Source organism: Nicotiana attenuata, unplaced genomic scaffold, assembly GCF_001879085.1.
Source record: "Nicotiana attenuata strain UT unplaced genomic scaffold, NIATTr2, whole genome shotgun sequence".
Taxonomy (NCBI): Eukaryota; Viridiplantae; Streptophyta; class Magnoliopsida; order Solanales; family Solanaceae; genus Nicotiana; species Nicotiana attenuata.
Window position 1 is genome coordinate 19,326 of NW_017672485.1, and position 20,977 is coordinate 40,302.

General features: G+C 42.3%; 1 protein-coding gene across 1 annotated transcript; it reads right to left on the bottom strand.

Moving 5' to 3' along the window:
- Positions 1-10,173: 10,173 nt before the first annotated feature.
- Positions 10,174-11,627, bottom strand: LOC109213378 (GDP-mannose 4,6 dehydratase 2). Its single transcript, XM_019377168.1, has one exon. It carries the CDS (start codon positions 11,493-11,495, stop codon positions 10,392-10,394), a length of 1,104 nt encoding a protein of 367 aa, XP_019232713.1. The 5' UTR covers positions 11,496-11,627; the 3' UTR covers positions 10,174-10,391.
- Positions 11,628-20,977: the final 9,350 nt, after the last annotated feature.

A 20,977-nucleotide genomic window follows, 5' to 3' on the forward strand; every position in this document is an offset into this window, starting at 1 on the left:
AAGATTGACCAGATAACCCAACTCCGGGCTGAAATGAGCCAGGTCCAGGCCATGGCCGATGTCTAGAAGGGAAAAATAGAGCGACTGTCTTCGGAGAAGGAGACCGCCCAGGAGCAGCTGGCATCGATAGAGGTCAAACTCCGAGTGAAAAAGAGAAAGCTGAAGCGCGTGCTCGACAAATCGAGGACCTACAAACTCAACTAGGCTCGGCCATCACTAAACGGGATGCCCTTGGCAAGGAGTTCAAAATAGTGAGGTCCGAATCGGAAACAATCAGGGCTGATACTGATGAGATGGTGGCCCGGTACAGGGCCGATGTTGAGGCAGTCGAGACCCGATTGAAAGTCACTGTTGAGTACGTGAAGCGGTTGTCTCGGAAGGATCCCTCGAGGAAATCCATGCCCGAGGTTTTGACCTATCACCCGAGATTGAAGAGGAAAAAAGGCTCGAGGTCGAGGCCAAGAAGTTGGCTGAACCCGAGGATGAAGAGGGCTCTGAGGACTCCAGCGAGCCCGAAGATGGAGAAGACTCTGATGGCTCTGGTGACGAGGTGGGCTCTGGTGAAGATTAGGCTTAGGTGCCTTAGGAATTTATGTTTTTTTTTTTACTTTGTACACTTATTTTATTGAGGCTGTTTTCATTGGCCTTTGTAAAGACATTTTGGAATGTATGTATATATAAGGTTTTTGCCCTTTTGGCAATTTTCAAGTCTATCGTCTTTAGCATCCTTTTTGCAATTGCAAAGACTTTAAATGCATTAGCATGGAATAAAGCGTAGTAATAAGTCATTTTTTGGAGATCCGAACAAGACTTGTTTTCGATGCAAGTTTTGTTTGAAACTTGTGGGGGCTCGGGATGACCGGAAGCTTTCCCCAAAATGCTTGTTGAAATGTTTTTAGACTATAATTTTTCCGAGGGTAACCTTCTAACAGGTTTAGAATTTTGAAGGCCTTATGTTTAGATTACGGGCTTCGAATGTCTCCGAGCCGTTTTAGGGTGGCCATAGCCTTTTAAGTTTAGGCACTGCCTAATAGGCTCTTATGCCTCCGGATTTTGACATCCCGAGCCGTCCGAGTATGTTTCGCACGACAGTCCCCGAGTGGGGGCAATCTATTAGATTCGGATGAAAGCGGCCCTTGGGCTCGATATTCTTAAGGAACAAAATGTAATACTCTTAAAGAACAAGATATGTATCACCAAGGTAGAAAATTTCTTTCCTTCCTGTGCATAATATACAAGATTGTAAGTGTGTACAAGCTTCGCGTTATGGCTTAGGTGGTCTTGTGTGAGCACGGTTCATTAGACCGTTTTACCCTTATAATAAATCCTATCCACCGAGCCCAGAATGTTCAAGCACAAAGTTTCCTTCCTTGCTAAAATTCATTACCCGAGGGTGATGGCCCCCAATATTCGAGGTCAATCATCGAGTGGGCTCGGATACTATTGATGTGACCCTCGACTCCAACTCAAAACTGGTCTTTAATTCTAAGTTAGCACGATCGACTGTTGCCTCGTTAAAAACCTTTCCAGAAAACCTATTTGGGACAAAACCAGTTTAATGAAAAAAAGAGTGTAATGCGTTCTTTCAGGCCTAACAACTACATCATCATTTGGTTGTTGCCTGCAAGTGCTGGTACAATTCGCAATATATATATATATATATATATATATATATATATATATATATATATATATATATATATATATATATATATATATATATATATATAAGAATGAATGTGGTCATACCTTAGCAGTAGTACCATTTTAAGTGGGTCATGTTCCAGTTGTTCGGATAGCTCCTCACCGTTCCTTGCTTCGAGTTTGTACGAACCCTTACCGGTAATCTCGATAATTCGGTATGGACCTTCCCAATTCGGTCAAAGCTTCAATTCGTTCGGGTTCCGGGTGTTCAAGGTCACCTTTCTTAACGCCAAGTCCCCGATATTAAAGTGTCAGAGGTTGGCTCTCCGGTTGTAATACCTTTTGATCCGTTGCTTCTAGGCGGCCAACCATACAAGGGCGGCCTCGCGCCTTTCATCCAATAGTTCCAGGCCCGTGCTCATGGCCTCACCGTTTGACTTTTCGGTCGCATATCGGAACCTCAGACTCGGTTCTCCTTTCTCAACCAGTATTAGTGCTTCGGCACCGTAGACCAGCAAAAATGGGGTGGCCCCGGTGCTAGAATCTGAGGTCGTACGGTATGCCCATAGGACTTCAGGCAAAATTTCCTTCCATTTTTCGTTGGCATCGGTCAACCTTTTCTTAAGGTTTTGGAGTATGGTTTTGTTTGTGGACTCCGCCTGCCCGTTCCCACTAGGGTGATAAGGTATCGATAAGATCCTTTTGATCTTACGGTCTTCGAAAAATTTGCTTACCTTTCTGACAATGAACTGCTTCCCGTTGTCACATACGATATCGGCCGACATCCTGAACCGACATATTATGTGGTCCCAAACAAAATCAATAACCTCTTTTTTTCTAACTTCCTCGAATGCCTGAGCTAGAACCCACTTAGAAAAATAGTCAGTCATGAATAGTATAAATTGAGCCTTATTGGGTGCCCATGGCAGGGGACTGACGATGTCTATTTCATATTTCATGAATGGCCAAGGCGACAAAACCGAATGTAGTAGCTCCCCATGCTGATTGATCATTGGGTGCATGCCTCTGACAGCCGTCGCATTTTTGCACGAACTCCTTCGCATCTTTCTCCATGTCGATCCAGTAGTAGCCAGCCCTCATTATGTTACGAACCAACGATTCTGCCCCCGAATGGTTCCCGCGATACCTTTGTGAACTCCCCTCAAAACATATTCGGTGTCTCCCGATCCTAGACATATGGCGAGTGGGCCATCGAACGTTCTTCTGAATAGGGTATTATCTTCGGACAGGCTAAACCTGGCCGCCTTCGTGCGCCCTCCATTCTTTAGGATCCGAGGGCAGCTTTTCGGTCTTCAGATAATCTATATACTTATTTTTCCAATCCTAAGTTAAGCTTGTCGAGTTTATTTCGGCGTGTCCTTCTTAAGCTACCAATTTCATGAGTTGTACGATCGTTCCCGAGCTGAATTAGTCGTCATCAACCGACGACCCCAAGTTAGCCAGAGCAAGGGCTTTGCTATTTTGATCCAGGGCACGTATTGTAGGGTCCATTACTTGAATCGATGTAGCGTTACTTGTAGTTTATCCAAGTATATTCGCATTCGTTCCTCCTTTACCTTGAATGTCCCATTGACTTGATTCACCACAAGGAGGGAACCGCATTTAGCTTCGATCACTTCGGCCCCTAGGTTTTTAGCCAATTCGAGACCTGCAATCATGGCCTCATACTCGGCTTCATTGTTAGTCAATTTCACAATTCTAATAGATTGCCTAACTACGTTACCCGAGGGCAGCTTCAACACAACGTTGAGTTTGAACCCCTTTGCGCTCCAGGCACCGTCCGTAAAGAGGGTCCAGATCCCTAAGGAGGTCCTTGAGGTTAACAACAATTATTTTTTGGACCTCAGGTATTAAGGTCGGCGTGAAGTCGGTCACGAAGTCTGCCAAAATTTGAGATTTGATGGAGGTTCAGGGTCCATATCCAATATCATACCCTCTAATATCCACTGTCCATTTGGCCAATCGTCCCGAGAGCTCGGGTTTGTGCATTATGTTCCTCAAAGGGTAAGTAGTCACGACACATATGGGATGGCACTTAAAATATGGCCTTAATTTCCTGGAGGCGCTTAGCAAAGTGAGCGCCAATTTCTCCAGGCGAGGATACATTGTTTCGGCCTCGCCTAGATCCCTGCTAACATAATATATACTCCCTCCGTTTAATATTAAATGAGGTACTTTCCTTTTTAGTCTGTTCCAAAACAAATGACACATTTCTAAATTTGAAAATAATTCAACTTTAAACTCTTCATTTTACCCTTTTTGCCCTTAATGAGAAGCTTTTATAGCCACACAAATGGCATGGCCCCACCAACCTTTTACCCCTTAAGCTTTTAAGACCACAAGTTTCAAAAGTCTTCTTCTTTTTTCTTAAACTCCCTGCCGAGTCAAGCTACCTCAAATAATATGAAACGGAGGGAGTAATAAAATGCGTACCTTCTTCTTCCTGGACTAAGACTCCACTTACAGCTATCTCGGATACCGCAAAGTACAGGTATAACTGCTCGTCTGCCTTCGGAGTATGAAGTAAAGGTGGACTCGCGAGGTACCATTTTAGTTCTTCCAAAGCTTTCTAGCACTCCGGGGTCCATGAGAAGTTATTCCTCTTCTTCAGTAACGAGAAGAATTGATGGCTCTTATCAGAGGACCTTGAAATGAACCGACCCAGGGCGGCTATGCGCCCAGTTAGCCTTTGAACGACCTTGACATTATCCACCACGATGATATCTTCTATGGCCTTGATCTAGTCGGGATTGATCTCTATTCCCCGGTTGGACACCATGAATCCAAGGAACTTCCCGGACCCGACTGCGAATGCGCATTTCTCCGGGTTCAGCTTCATATTGAATTTCTTCAGTATGTTGAAAGTTTCCTGCAAAATGTTCCAAATGGTCCTCTGCTCGCAGGGACTTAACTAACGTGTCGTCAATGTAAACCTCCATTGATTTTCCTATTTACTCCTCGAACATCCAATTTACTAGGTGTTGGCAAGTGGCACCAGCGTTGTTTAGTCCGAATGGCATCACGTTATAAAAATAGGTGCCGTATTTAGTGATGAAGGAAGTCTTTTCTTGGTCGCCCAGGTCCATCCGGATCTATTTGTACCCAGAATAGGCATCGAGAAAGCTGAGTATCTCGTGGCCGGCCGGCATCGATCATGTGATCGATGTCAGGAAAAGGAAAAGAGTCCTTAGGGCATGCCTTGTTCAAGTATTTGTAGTCTACACACATTCTTAATTTATTTCCTTTTTTAGGCACTACCGCTATGTTTGCTAACCAATTCGGGTATTTAACTTCCCGAACGATACCTATTTTAAGGAGTTCAGATACCTCGTCTTTGATGAATGCATGCTTGACTTTGGACTGAAGCCTCCTCTTCTGTTTAACCGGGCGAAACTTCGGATCCAAGCAAAGCTTATGAGTAGCTATTTCTGGCGGGATCCCTGTCATGTCAAGATGAGACCAAGAGAAACAATTTATGTTAGCTATAAGGAATTGAATAAGTTTTTTCCTGAGCTCGGGAGTTAGCCCCATGCCCGGGTATACCTTCTGATCGGGTAAGTGCTCGATCAATCTGACTTGCTCCAGCTACTCAACCGTCAACTTGGTGGCATCGGAATCGTCAGGGGCTATGAAAGACTTGGGGACTTCGTAATTGTCATCCTCGCCTGCTTCTCATTTTTCTGGTTCGATCGGGGCCGGCGTAGGTGACTGCTATTTGGTTTCTCCCTTGGTGATAGAACTCGGGTTCTTTGATGTCGAGAGTGAGGATATCGGGACCACCTCATCGACCGCAAACATTTCTTTTGCGGCCAGTTGCTCCCCGTAACTATTTTGATCCCTCTCAGTGTGGGAAATTTCAACGCTTGATGTAGTGTCGAGGGTACTGCCCTCATGTTGTGAATCCAAGGCCTCCCGAATAGAGCATTGTATCTCATATCTCCTTCGATCACGTAGAACTTTGTTTCCTAAATGGTTCCGGCTGTGTTTACCAGCATGGTTATCTCCTCCTTAGTGGACTCACATGCCATGTTGAATCCGTTTAAAACTCGGACTGCAAGCACTATTTGGTCTTGCAAACCCAACTGTTCCACGACCCTAGATCTAATGATAGTGGCCGAGCTACCTGGATCAATTAACACACGCTTAAAATTTTTATTTGAGTATAGATATTACCAGTGTATTATTGTGTGGTTGCACGACGCTTTCAGCGTCCTCGTTTTTAAAAGATACGGTTCCTTCCGGTACATAATCTCAAGTCCGTTTTTCCCTTGTAATGGATACTTTAGTGCATTTTAACATTGGGCCCTTGGGGGATGTCAACTCCATCAATGATCATGTTAATGACGTGCTGAGGTTCTTGTTGCTCGATCTGCTTGTTGGCATCCCTATTCCTGAAGTGATTTTTGGCTTGATCACTTAGAAATTCTCGGAGGTGTCCGTTGTTGAATAATCGGGCTACTTCTTCTCTCAGTTGCCGGCAGTCTTCGGTTCTATGGCCGTGAGTGCCATGATATTTACACATTAGGTTAGGGTCCCTTTGTCAGGATCAGATTGCAATGGTCGAGGCCACTTGGTATCTTTGATGCGTTCGATGGCGGATACGATGCTGGCAGCATCGACACTGAAGTTATACTCCGATAATCTTGGTGTCTCCCTGGCCCCGAGTGGCCTGTCGAAATCGTTCTCGCTCATGAGTCCCCGACTATTGTGGCCTCGATTGTTCCTTTTTTCATTCCTTGCAGGATCGTGTCCGGACCTACTGCTCCTTCAATCTCCGTTATAAGGTTGATATCGATATCTGTTCAATCTTGGTTCATGATCGACGGTTCTTTTGGATCTATCACTAGTTCTGACGGGATACACGGATCCTGAAGGGGTCCCGAGCTGATCATCTTTGACTCTGATTTTTGATTGGTACCTGTTATGGACGTCGGCCCAAGTTACCGCCAGGTAGTCTACTAAGTTTTGTTTCAACTTTTGCAAATCCAATGAGCTTTGAGGGTTGAGTCCTTGGGTGAATGCCTAAATGGCCCAATCGTCCGCGACCAGGTGCAGATCTATCCATCCCATTTGAAACCTCGACATGATTTCCCTGAGCATCTCGTTATCTCTTTGCTTTACCTTGAAAAGGTATGACTTCCTGGTCTCGACCTTGATGGCCCCGGCGTGTGCTTTTACAAAGGCATCTGCAAGCATAACAAACGAGTCAATAGAATTAGGGGGTAAGTTATGATACCATATCATGGCTCCCTTTGACAAGGTCTCTCCAAACTTCTTCAGCATAACGGATTTGATCTCATCATCCTCCAAGTTGTTCCCTTTGATGGCGTACGTGTAGGAGGTCACATGTTCATTTGGATCAGTCGTTCCATTATACTTCGAAATTTCAGGCATACATAATTTCTTCGGGATCGGCTTCGGTGTAGAGCTCGAAAGGATAGGCTTTTGGACAAACTTCTTGGAATCCAAGCCTTTCAGTATCGGTGGCGCTCTTGGGATTTGATCGACCCTGGAGTTATAGGTCTCCACTTTTTTATCGTTACCTTAGATTTTCTTTTCTCCCGATTCTACCCGTTTCATCAGTTCCTCGAGCATCTTTATTATCTCGGGGTTGGTCCCGGATTTTGCTCCAGTTGGCCTTTCTGTAACTGGTCCATTTCTACGACTGTTTTCCCGGGATGGTTCAGGCTCAACCTTGCTGGGGGCGCGACTTTCGTTCTGCAATTGGGCTATTGCTGCCTGTTGAGCCTGTAACATTTCGAAGATCACCTGCAAATTGATCATATCACCCTCACCGTCGTGCGTATGCCTGGCTACCAACCTGGCTCCCCCGCGAACGCTGTTTTCCAGGTCTGTGGGCAAGTTAGCGTCGATGGCCACATGGGAGTTAGTGTCGATTGGGTCCGCGATCGGGGCCCCATTGGGGTCAGCAGGGTTATTGCTGGGCATTATATTGTTGTTCTTGCCATGATGACCAGATTCAGCATTAACGTTTAAGTGAGCAGATTGAGAGTTTGACATCCTTAAGTTTTCCTGAAATTAAGATCTCAAAGAACAAGAGTAAAGTAGAGTGTGTTATGGAAATTTGTATCAAATTGCCACTATTATCCTTAGCCCCACGGTGGGCGCCAAACTGTTTACCCTAAAAAACGGATAACAATTAAATTTGTATGTGGTTTTAAGGATATACAGAATTTATTCAATACAAACAATAAATTTCGTTAGATTAAACTGATAAAGGGCGTGATAAATTGTCAAACCAATTACGGGAAGCGAACCCGGACTCAGTAACAGCTTTAATGTAATGCCTGCCCTCGATCCCGAGCTCGTAATAATGAAGAACTGATGAACAACAGTAAGAACTCTGAATAGCAGAGAAAATAATAATAAATTGCCTTGGTATACGTATTACAATGGTCCCTTATGAATAGTCAGACTCCCCTTTATATAGTAGGGGAGTTTTACCCTAACTACAATTCTATAAAAGGTAAAAATCTTCCGTTTTACTAATCACCGATCTTCAGCCGAGATTTACGCCATGACATCCGGTTAAGCGCGGATAACACGGCCCAGTGATGGTCCTGCTCGATTATCTTATAACGTTTTCCGAAGTTTAGGGATTAGAATCGGACCTGGGGGGCGCGGCCCTGATTCCTCCGAGGGCAAATATTTTGCCCGGACCTCGACTCGAGGGGCTCCTTGCCTCGATTCTGATTCCTTACGGTCACATTTTTGCTCTATGTACTTCATCAAGAACCGAGGCGTCCAAAGGGCTCGGTTTCACCCGTATACAAATATAGCAAAGGGAATACATTGCACATGAATCAGAATCAGGAAGCAATTGCATTTGAAGCACGTTAAATTCAAATCATGTTGGCACTTGACAAGGAGGAATTGGGAAACAACCATCCTGTTTCGTCTTTTTATTTTTTCCCCACTTGATTATGAGAAATCGCTGATGTATAAGAACATTCGGTGGAGAAGTGCTTGAAAGAGATAAAAGAATACAAATTAAGCTACAATGGCTCTAAAAATTTAACATACTTAAAAAATACTTACAAGAACTGAAGAATATCCATGCAAATTTATTAAATATTTAACAAAAGCGAAAAATAAAAAGCTAGAAAGCTGTCCTCTAAAATTGTGTGAAAGAACCAAGACAACAATAATTTCAAGGGAAAAAGGCCAAAATTGTCCCTATACTATCGAAAATTAGTCACGTTTATATCCGTTTTTACTTTCGGTCCAAATATATACCTACCGTTAAGAAAGTAGACAAAATCGTCTCTAACCCTAACGGCTGTCCATGACTCAGCGACTAAAATGACACGGTGGACTCTATGTCACTATTTATTTTCCATCTGTAATAATAAATAACTAAACCCACTAAAATTAGTTTTCTCCTTCTCGAAACGATTATCACCCGATTGATTCTTCTATGTTTGCGAAAAAATCTTCGCTGAGGAATTTTGATCTCCTCCAACTCTTCATATTCATGCATAAAGGGCTGAAGATTTGTATTCGTCCCTTCTCGGATCTGCCCATCTTGAGAATCTCTGTAACTACCCAAGGATGAGAAATGAAACAGAATAAAGAATCACACCAAGCTACAAACCAGTAAAGGGTATGAGCATCTGCTTCTTGACAAGAATCGAGTCATGGGTTACGCAAAGCTTTGCTAAAGGGACTGCAGTTGGTGGTCAGAAGTTGTTCTATCAGATTAGTCTTAACATATGTAGCTCATTTCAGGCCAATTTTAAATAAATACTTCAGATTTTTTGTTCTATTATTTTGTTCTATTCAGTCCAAAACAGATCAAAAATTCCCAAAATGATTCTCAGCAGATTGATTCTTCTTTGTTTGCGAAAAAAATTGTTCCATCAAGATTTTACTGTTTCTGATATGTTCAAGCAGTAAAGAATTTTTTAGCTAAAAATATTTTTGCGTTGGGTGAAATTTCAAAGAGAAACATGAGGTCACTGGTAAATGGGTTTTATGGAGGATTTCTTTCTTCTGGATCTAATGGTTTCTAGTGAAGCTTTTTGGTAGGTATTTACGATGAGTGATTGCTGATGATTTTCTAGGTGGAGAGAATATGAGGTATTTTCTTGGTGGAAGACAGCTGGAGTGGTGGTTCGAACACTTACCGGTAATGATGGAAATTTATGAAATACTTTTATGGAGCAGGACAAAAACCTTGAATTTGCAGCAATGGTGGTATGTTGTTAGAGAAGAAGACTAATTTTAGTGGGTTTAGTTATTTATTATTACAGATGAAAAATAAATAGTGACATGGAATCCACCGTGTCATTTTAGTTGCTGAGTCATGGACAACCATTAGGATTAGGGACGATTTTGTCTACTTTCTTAACGGCAGACGTATATTTGGACCGAAAATAGAAACAAGTATAAACGTGACTAATTTTCGATAGAATAGGGACAATTTTGATTTTTTTTCCTAATTTCTATGGGTGCTAAAGCACCTAAAATTAGTACATAGATTCAGCACGGCCTTGAGCGGCAAAAAAATGAACAAAAAGAGAAGTGGCAAAAAAAGAACAAAAATGCCGTAACCAATAACAAGTAATGATAAAATGAAAATAGAAAAAATAATTATCTCATCAAACCAAATTGGTATAAAATGAACTTTTTCATAAAATGAAAGGTAAAAATCAACCAAAAATATTTAAAGAAATCTAATACAATAAAGAGCGGACAACACTTGATCAAGGTTGCTGTTGGGCATCAATATAGCCAGCATCAACAAGAACTTTCTCTCTTTTAGCCAACTCTACATCTTCATCCACCATCATCTTCACCAATTGCTCAAATCCCACTTTCGGTTTCCAACCCAAAACTTTCTTCGCTTTACTCGCATCTCCTTTCAAATTATCAACTTCTGAAGGCCTAAAATACCTTTTGTCAATCTCCACATGTTCTTTCCAATTCAACCCAACGTACCCAAATGCCACTTCCAGAAACTCCTCCACTGTATGCGACTCTTCAGTCGCCACAACATAATCATCTGGCTTCTCTTGCTGCAGCATCATCCACATTGCTTCTACGTAGTCTCCAGCAAAACCCCAGTCCCTGGACGCTTGTAAATTTCCTAAAAACACCTTGCTTTGTAACCCAATTTTAATTCTCCCTACAGCCCGAGTAATCTTCCTTGTCACGAAATTCTCACCTCGACGTGGCGACTCGTGATTGAATAAAATCCCATTGCACGCGAATATCCCGTACGCTTCGCGGTAATTCACTGTGTACCAATGCGCAGCGCATTTTGAAACGGCGTAAGGAGATCTAGGATGAAACGGAGTAGATTCGGATTGTGGAGGCGGAGTAGATCCGAACATCTCAGATGACCCGGCTTGATAATATTTCACGTGGGACCTACCAGAGGCAGAGATGTGGGACCGAACGGCTTCTAGAAGGCGGAGGGCGCCGGTGGCAACCACGTCAGCAGTGTAATCCGGGATCTCAAAAGACACGGCAACATGGGACTGAGCCGCGAGGTTATAAATCTCGTCGGGGAGGATAATGTCGAGCCAACGGCGGAGAGAACTAGCGTCGGAGAGATCGGCGTAGTGGAGTTTCATTCGGGCTTTGTAGGTGTTATGTGGGTCGATGTAAACGTGATTAATGCGTTGGGTATTGAAACTGGAAGATCTACGAATAAGGCCATGAACTTCGTAGTTTTTGTTAATGAGAAATTCAGTGAGGTAAGAGCCGTCTTGGCCTGTGATGCCAGTGATCAGTGCAATTTTGCGAGGTGGTGGTGCAATGGCGGTGGTGGATTCGGATCTGGTGCTGCCATTTTCAGCTGCCATTAATTTGCTCTAATTTGAGATCAGGTGTTTTGAGACAAAATGGGGAGATTTGTTTGATTGTAATGAGGCAAATGAAATTCCAAACATCGCACTATATATAATTAGCTGTGGTCTTAAGTTATGACCAAGATACACGTATTAGAAAAATGAGGAAAGTTTTAAATATAATTTGAGAATTAACATCTCTCTAGAAAAGATGGTTGAATGAAGACTAGAAAATATAAGAGTACGTAAAGATGGCGTCATAGTTTTGAATGAAATTAAGAAGTTTTTTATTTCATGTTAATACCGTCAAAAGAACAATTTTTATCTTATGGATCCAATTATTTATTTTCTTTTTCTGAAAAATGAAGTTATTAGAATGACCTTGCTCCCAACTTTTTTTTTTTTTCCTTTCTAGCTTGTTATCTCTGGTTGACTGGTTCCTTTTCAGGAATTCTCACCGAAAGAGAAAAAATTCACACATTTGACCAGACCAAAATACATATTTGAACCTATTAAAATATTAAAAACAAGAAGAATTAATAGTCACTAAGGATCTTAAGGATAATTGAACAATTTTTATCGATTTCAAAGTTGGTTAACATTTCATTGAGCCGTCTCAGGTCATAATTAATTCTTAATAATACTAATTTGGTATAAACAAATTATAATTTTACATATTATGCCCTTGGGTTGACTGACATATAGTTCTATTGACATGAACCATTACCAAGCTAGAAAAAGCAAAATATCTTTAGGCATGCATTAAATAAGAAATACTTAAGTGTTTAAATATTGTTTTCCTATGTTTATGGTTGAGGAAAACCTTTATGTGTTTAAAAAGTCTTTTAACAATCATTTCGCATAAATATTGGTTGAATAATTGAATAACACTTTTTCTCTAAATATCCTTTTAATTTTAAGAATTGATTAATTACAAGGTTAGTAAAAAAAAAAGTTGTAAAGCATGAGGTAGATCTAAATGAATAAAAAGAAAGCAGCATGCTAATTCACAGCAATCTTCCCTTAATTATGATTGTGATCATAATGTTCATGTTAGTAAAGCATTAAAGGAAATGAAATATTCATAGAATCTGAGAGCCACATGCATCTGCCTTACATATCTCATTCCAAATTCCATTTTGAAAGAATCGTTAGGTGAATGCACATAAGAAGACAGAGGGGAGATTCAAGATTATATATAGAGTTGGAATGAATAAAACAACTACGTACAAGGTAGCTACGTTACACTTTCATTTCCCTATCTGATAATCCATTAGCGAAAAGGATTAAGAGCCAAATTACTATAAACAAGCAGGGGCGGATGCACGTTACCAAAGGGGTGTCACATGACTCCGCTTCGTCATAAATTTTATTAAATATATGCATTAATACTATGAGGAAATGGATAAGTAGGAAAAAATGAAACCTCTTGACATTGTTGTTTGACCAAAAAGTATGAAACCTTTTGTTAAACTAATTAAACAAGAGAATGATGGATAAATCCTAGTTAAACGTAATGAACTCTAGATCTGAATGTCTTTATACGAGTGACGTGAAAGTGCCTTCAAACCAATTTCATTTGATGGGTATTAAATGATGCAGTTAAGAGTGAGTGAAAGAGCAATGATAAACAATAACTATATTAAATGGCAATTAAATGTAAAAAGAGGGGAATATTCACCCAATATTGAAGAAGGTGAAGGATTCTTTTCCCTAACAGTGTTGAATGACACGAGCGTTAGAGAATATTCCACACTTTCTTGGATTTAATGGAAATGACAATAGAATAATTCACAAAAAGGTCAAATCTCTACTAAAATTAAATTGGTTCCTTGTATTTTTCTTGAGTGCTTATCTTACAATTGTATTCTTATCTCCCGAAAACGAATCCCCCACCCTTTCTCTCTCTTCCTCTATATATCCTTGGGGTATATTCTCTAAAGAACCCTAAAAGTACAACAGAGGGAATATTCAAGGGAATATTCCTTTTGAAAGTTCAAGATTATACCAGTCGTTACTTTCATTCCTGCTACTCGACTTCGGCCCATATGCGCCACGTGATGATTCGTTCTCGTTAATCATTGCTCGACCTCGGCAAGCCCCTACGCCGAGTTGTAATTATCGTGATAATCTCCTCTTCATACCAAATTTTCTCGGTCGAATTTTAGCCCATACAATTAGTCCCTCCGCTTATCGAGGTCGTCTTTTGGTCGGCTTTGATGAGCGGACTTCATCAACCGCAGTATTGAGAAATTTGGACGGGGAGGTCGAGTAGTGGTAGTCGCCGAGATGGTGATGTGGCACTTTGAGGGCTGCGCTTAATGATGATGGTTCAAAATGACGTCACAACCTCACGCGTCATAATTACGCATCTTCCCGATGCGTTGCATCATTTCTTGTGAACTTGTTACTTCGATCTCAGCGCGTGTGGCAGTTACTTTTCTCGATTAATGCGTTGGTATTCTCTATAAATAAAGGGAGAAACCTTTTCGATAGAAACTTTACACTTTAGAGTTTCCTAAGCTTGCCTATCTGCCTCTCTTGTTCTTTTTGAGTTCTCATTTTCTGCAACTTTCTTCTGCCGCCATCGTTATCTCTTCTTCACTTCCATTTATTTTGCACCTATATAGTTATACAAATGGCTAGCGCATCTTCGAACTCCGAGGAGATTCTCAGCCCGCCTCCGATATCAGTGGCCATGCCCGTTAGCGATGAAGGGGAGGCCATTGTTGTAGAAGATGGTAGCTTTCCCACAGTAGAGGAGATTGTCCCTCGTAGTGACAAGGCCAGGTTAGACTTCTCGAAGTCTCTTGCTGACGAGCATATGCATGTGAAATCTGAAATGGGGGTGGCCCATCTTTCCGAGCTTAGGTCTAAGTACAACATCCCCGCTCACATTGACCTGGTCCTGGCCAGGAACGATGTGGTCCATATTCATCGTCCTGGGTACTGCGCATTTTATGCATACCTATATAGGAGCATTTTACTGCGCATTCGAGTGGGCTATATTCTCTTCCTCTTCCCCCGTTAGCGGAGGAATTCTTCCGCTACTACAATAACTGTCTAGTCCAGCTCTCTCCCTATATTTACAAACTTTTTATTATGTTGATAAAGTACGCGGAGCTGGCCGACCGCGAAATCTCTATCTGCCATTTGCTACATCTTTTCGCTCCGAGCTTTCATCGGGGCACGATGATACACCTTCGTCACCGAGGGGCCAAGGGACTGGTGGTGAAAATGGACGATAAGACCAATCGTAGGTTTTGGGTCGACTTTTTCTTCGTCATAATCGAGCACGTGGTGGCGGACCCTACTGGGTTCCCCGAGGAGTGGAACTTCGCCCGTAAGTATTTTTGTTGATTGGTCGTTTGCTGTCTTCCTTTGGTTACCTAATAGTTCTTTTATGGTGCAGCCGAGAAGGAGCCTCCTATGTTGGTCGATGATATTCCTGACTGGGAGGCTCAGGTTTTTCCCCGCACGTGGGGATTCGTGAGAAATCGTCCTTCAACAAGAAGTTTGGGCCCCAACCTTCTTCGACCGGTGAGTCTAGTTGTGATCTTCGGTCACCTCGACCTCATTATCGTTTTTCTTTTTCACTCACGCGTTTTCCTTGATTTTAGGTCGAAGGGCTCCAAAGAAGGCAAAAGCTCCCACCCCCGCTTTCTGTTAGTCGAGTACTCCGACCAGGTCTCTGAGCATTGTGACTACAGGCGAGTCTGCATGGACCGCCGCTTCTTCTAAAGTCTCAGCTCTGCGTAGGCCTGGCCGTTGGGCGGCTGCCCCATCAACGGGGACTACGGCTTCTTCTTTACTATATTTGGTAGATGAGTCATCGCCGAGTGATGAGGAAGCATTTCCGTTAAAAAGGCGGCGAGGTAGTAAGGGGCGAAAGATCAACAGGTGGTGAGCCTGAGCCGGCTGTGCCCGTGCCTGAAATCGGCGTGACTTCAGACGCTGAGATTTCGGTTCCTAATGTTGAGTTTGCTCCTTTACCAGAGGTTGCCACGATCGTGCCGAGGAATGATCCGTCGACATCCAAGCCGGTCGACATTCCTTCCTCTGCCGAGGAGAGGGAAAGAGGTGTGACCGTAGATGATTCTGAATCTGGTTCTGACGTCGACCCTGAGGAGGAGAAGATGTTCGACGAGAAGTTTACCCGGGTTGAGGTGAGAACGGATGGATCCTCTCGTTCAATAGTCATCCCTTTGGATTGCAACTTGTTGACCAACATAAAGAGCGTTGTTGATACCCAATTTGGCCTCATATGTTTTCAATATATATATATATATATATATATATATATATATATATATATATATATATATATATATATATATACTTATATACTTTCAAAATAGAACTTTTGCATTATTATTTAGTTTACAAATCTTTACAAGCTTTTTCTATAATTTTTCATAATTTTTAGAGCTTTTAAATTAATTTTCTTGCATTTAAATTATATAAATATTTATTAATTACCCCTTTAAATTATTTTGTGATGACTTAGTTACCTAAAATTATTTGTTTTCACCTATAATATATATTTCAAATATTTTTACTTCATTTCATATAATTACATTAGCATATTTAAGCTATTTATCTAATTTTGCAGTAATAGCCTATATTCACACATAAATGCTCTTTATTTATATTATTTGTGTCAAAATAGTATTTTTATATTTTTATAATATAAAGTTATTATTTTTAAGCATTTCAGTGTATAAAATAATATTACACTTATTTATCAAGCATTTTTATAAATTATTTTTGTGTTTAAATAATAGCCTAGCTTTAAAATAGTTTTGGTTCAAATTGACCCAATATTCTTAGCCCAACCCCTGGCCCAAGACCAAACGACCCCTTTTATTTATAACCCGGTCGGTAACCCCTTTTTAACGACCCGCTCAGCTCCCCTTTTTCATCTTGGCCGTTGATCTCAAAAGATTAACGGCCCCTAATAAACTAACCCCTTCTAAATTACCCTATCCCCTAACCCTAATCCCATTCCCTCTAAAATCCTCTCTCAAAACTTCTCCACTCTCTTCTCCTACGAACCCTAGCCGTTGTATCTCAATCTCTCCAAATCCGACCCTAAGATGGAATCAATCACTGATTCACTTACCTTATTGGTCTCCTCTCGCTACTAGTTGTCCGTTTATGGTGTTACTTGAGTACTTGCTTGTTTTTGGCAAGTGTGACCTTCTGAGATCGAACTAAAATTGCTTAAATCTTTGATTTTGGGCATTATTTCGTATATGTACACTCATACCATGCCATACAAGTCCGATTCAGTGAGATCTCCGACTATTTGTGTTCCCCCTCTAGAACTAGGGTTTCCCTGATTTCTCTCCTAAATCAATTCTGAACTGATTTTGCATGTTTTCTTTCCTTATTCTATGATTGATTTATTTTGTTTTCTTATTTGATCGTTCAATTTTTACTGCTATATAATCCCCTCCCCATTCCCCTTTGACACAAGACCCTAATCGATATAATCTCACTAAAATTTGAGGCTTTGCTCTGTTAATTCCTTCATTATCTTGTTATGTGTTATGCATTGGCCAGCTGAAAGCCAAGGCCAATGAGAGTCTACTGTTCGAACTTACTCTTGGTGCGCGCATTGCCCGGGGTTCTTTTGAAGCTCTTGGGAACTTTGACGCATCGAGGTTTCTGGGTTCTTGTGGATCTTTTGTTCTTTATTGTTGTCCGTTTAACTGGTAAGCCACTTGACTTTTGCAATTTCATCCCTATGTGTCTTTGATTTACATGTGTTCCCACCTCTGAAATCCATGGCTTAATATGTTTTATGGATTACTTTTGTGCACGATTCTGTTACTTCTACTTTGTTCTAAGTCTCTTTAGCATTTAACTTCCTCCTAATGCTGCTAGTTCTAAGATTGCCTAAGTTTAATTGGGATAATCTGACCCTTTTATGTTCGTTTAACTAGTGTATTGGTTCCTGAATGTTCCTAAACATGCCTACTTGCTTTGTCCTTAATCTCTATAATGAATGCTTCACACGTTAATTATGACATGTTCCCCTGCTATTGTGTCACTCAGCATGCTCTCATACCCCTTTAGTGATCGTTTGAGATTTTAGAATAGTCATCTCAATTTGTTGAACTGCTTCATGATTCAGGGTGAATTTCTGACATAATTTGGACCTTCTTAACTTTATCGGCGTTCACGGCTGATAGGTTATATCGTGCTCGCTCAACTTTATGGCCCATTTGGCCAACCGGCTCGACGGCTCGAGCTTGTGCAGAATACTCCTCAAGGGGGAAGGTCGTCACTACCGAGATGGGATGGCACTGAAAGTAGGGTCTAAGCTTTCGTAAAGCTATGACTAAAGACATGGCCAGCTTCTCGAGGTGTGGATACCTCGTTTCGGCATCAACCAGGGTTTTACTAATATAATAAATGGAAGATTACGTACCTTCATCCTCTCGGACTAGGACCGCGCTCACGGCCACGTTAGATACGGCCAAGTAGACGAGGAGACCCTCACCGGGTTCTGCCTTGGCGAGTAGTGGAGGAGAAGACAAATATGCTTTTAGTTCTCTCAAGGCTTCGACACACTCAGAGTTTCATTGGAGTCCATTGTCTTTCTTGAGTACGCCGAAAAATTTATGGCATCTATGGGAGGACCGTGAGATGAACCTCGATAGGGCGGCTATACGATCGATCATCTTTTGCACTTGTTTCTTCTAGTCAGGATCTCTGCTATCCCTTCTATAGCTTTGATCTGGTCGACGTTGACTTCGATACCTCGTTGTGATACCAAGAACCCGAGGAATTTTCCCGAGGTTACTCTGAAGGCGCACTTCTCTGGGTTCAGTTTTATGCTGAACCGTCTTATTATGTCGAAGGCTTCTTTCAGGTGGTCGATGTGATCCTCCTTCCTTTTCGACTTGACCAACGTGTCGTCGATATAAACTTCAATTGTTTTGCCGAGTTGGTCTTTGAACATTCTTGTCACCAACCTCTGATATGTCGCCCCTTCATTCTTTAACCCGAACGGCATAACCCTATAGCAATATGTCCCCTAGTGAGTGATGAAAGTGGTATTTTCTTGGTCCTCTTCCTCCATGAGGAATTGGCTGTAGCCCGAGTAGGCATCCCAAAAGCTTAACAACTCGTGCCCGGTTGTTGAGTCGATGAGCTGGTCAATTTGGGGCAGTAGGAATAAGTCCTTTGGGCAGGCTTTGTTCAGATGTGTGAAGTCTACGCACATCCGCCACTTCCAATTCTTCTTTTTCACCATGACCATATTGGTGATCCATTAAGGGTACATTGATTCTCTGATAGAACCATTTTCCAATAGCTTTTCAACCTCCTCGCGGACCGCATCATTTATTGCAGGGTTGAATTTTCTTTTGACTTGCCTTACTGGGGGGTAAAATGGGTCGACGTTCAACTTGTGAGTTGCTATCTCTTTTGGGGTGCCCGACATATCTGCATGGGAAAAGGAGAACAAGTCCCTGTTGTTAGCTAAAAATTGATGGAACTTACCTGAATCTTGGAGTTTGTGACCGATGTAAGCTTTTTTACTATGGTCGTTGTCATCTAGTTGAACGGGGTCGAGGTCTTCTATGGTAGATCCTGCAGCTTCTACGACTTCGGGATCTTTGATCACATACTTCTCGTCCCCGCTTGACCTCGACCCTGTTGATTGCTATGCTTCTTTGGCTTTACCTTTTAACTGTTGGGTATGCGTGCAGTCTTGGGTGATGCGGTAGCATTCCCGAGTGGTGCGTTGTTCTCCTCGGATGCTGAATACCCCCCAAGCGGTGGGAAATTTGATGATTTGGTACAAACTGGAAGGGATAACTTTCATGGCGTAGATCCAAGGTCAATCTATGATGGCGTTGTATGTCGTGTCTTGATCCATAAGGTGGAACGTGGTTTACTAAGTAACGCCGCCGGGCCAGGACGGGCAATGTGATCTCTCCAGATGTCCGCTCAACTGCATTGTTAAAACCCGTTAGTGTGATGTAGCGTGGCACTAGCCTATCCTCGAGCTTCATTTGGGTGAGAATGCGAGGATGGAGCTGCTCCCATCATCGACCATAATGCGTTTTACATCAATATCAAAGATGCGTAAAGTAATGACAAGGGCATCATAGTGAGGAAAAGCCAAACCATGGGTATCTGACTTATCGAAGATGATACTTTCTTCGAGTTCGTCATACCGTTCATGAGTGATTGACCGATTGAGTTTGTGGGTGGTGGTGAATTTTACGTTGTTGATCGATGCATCGTCGCCCCCTCCGATGATCATTTGAATGGCTCGAGCCGGGGAGGGCGGTTTGGGTAGTCCTTGGTGCTGTTCACGCCCACGGGCGAAGTTGGCTCTCCCTCGGTCGCTCATCAACACTTTCAAGTGCCCCTGGTGGAGCATGTTCACGACCTCTTATCTTAAGTCAATACAGTCCTAGGTTTTATGACCCCGCTCTTGGTGGAATTCGCAGAGGGCGTTTGACTTTCTTGTGCTCGGGTCGGACCTCATCTTTTGCGGCCACTTTACTTTTGGGCCGAGCTTCTCCAATGCGTAAACTATTTCTGAGGGGGAAACATAGAAATTGTGAGCAGATAGTAAAGGAGGCATACCTCTTTCGCCTCGGTGAGTCCCTGTTCATGGCCTAGACGGGCCTTCATCGTGGCGGGGAGGCGGCATAAGAATGCCTCGGCTGTAAGGCTGATGCCTTTCTCGACCGGATCGGGGTCCTGCTGTTGATAACCAATTTTTCCCTACAATATTTTCGAAGTGCATATATACCTTCAAAACAATACATTAGCATCAACTAATATTTTCCATAATTTCTGCATTTTTTAAAGGATTTTTATTAATTCATTCCAATATGCAACCCATAGGTCTCACCAACAAGATTATTAGCAGAGCAGCGTGCCCTCAAGAAAGGGCTACAACGAGATCGCTGGGCTTCCTCCATCTATAGTCAGGTGACACACGGTGGGTTTTTCTTAAAAGGGCATCGTCCCCTCGAAAGGGCCAACAAATTGCAGGTTAGGCTTCGAAACAGAACCATACAATCAGATCAGATGATCGGGGGGGGAGGGGGGGGGGGGCGAAGGGGGGGGGGGGCGAACCCGTGCGGGTCGAGCTTATGTCAACGAGGCAACATGTATTAACAACCTATATCTACGTCGAGAAATAAAAAATATATTTTCGGCATTTTCATCACGGCCTATATCTGCTCCAAGCAATAAAGGATATCTTCAGGGCATTTCATGTTTCGAGAAAGATTATTTCGACATATTCGCGGAAAATGCTTCTCCATCAAACAGATCCGATATACTCAGAGACTTAAATGGTTCAGCAACCCCAAACAAATCCCTCGTGACACAATTCCAAGTTTACAAAAGGTGGTATTCAAGCCTAAACTGATCCGACATAATCAGAGACTCAATATAAGCAATTCGACAACTTGCACGGCCCCAAGGTCGGAACTCCGGGCTCATCAAGCCCTTGAAAGGAA

Coding starts and splice junctions, on each gene's coding strand:
- LOC109213378 (XM_019377168.1), bottom strand. CDS start 11,495: ATGGCAGCTGAAAATGGCAGCACCAGATCCGAATCCACCACCGCCATT.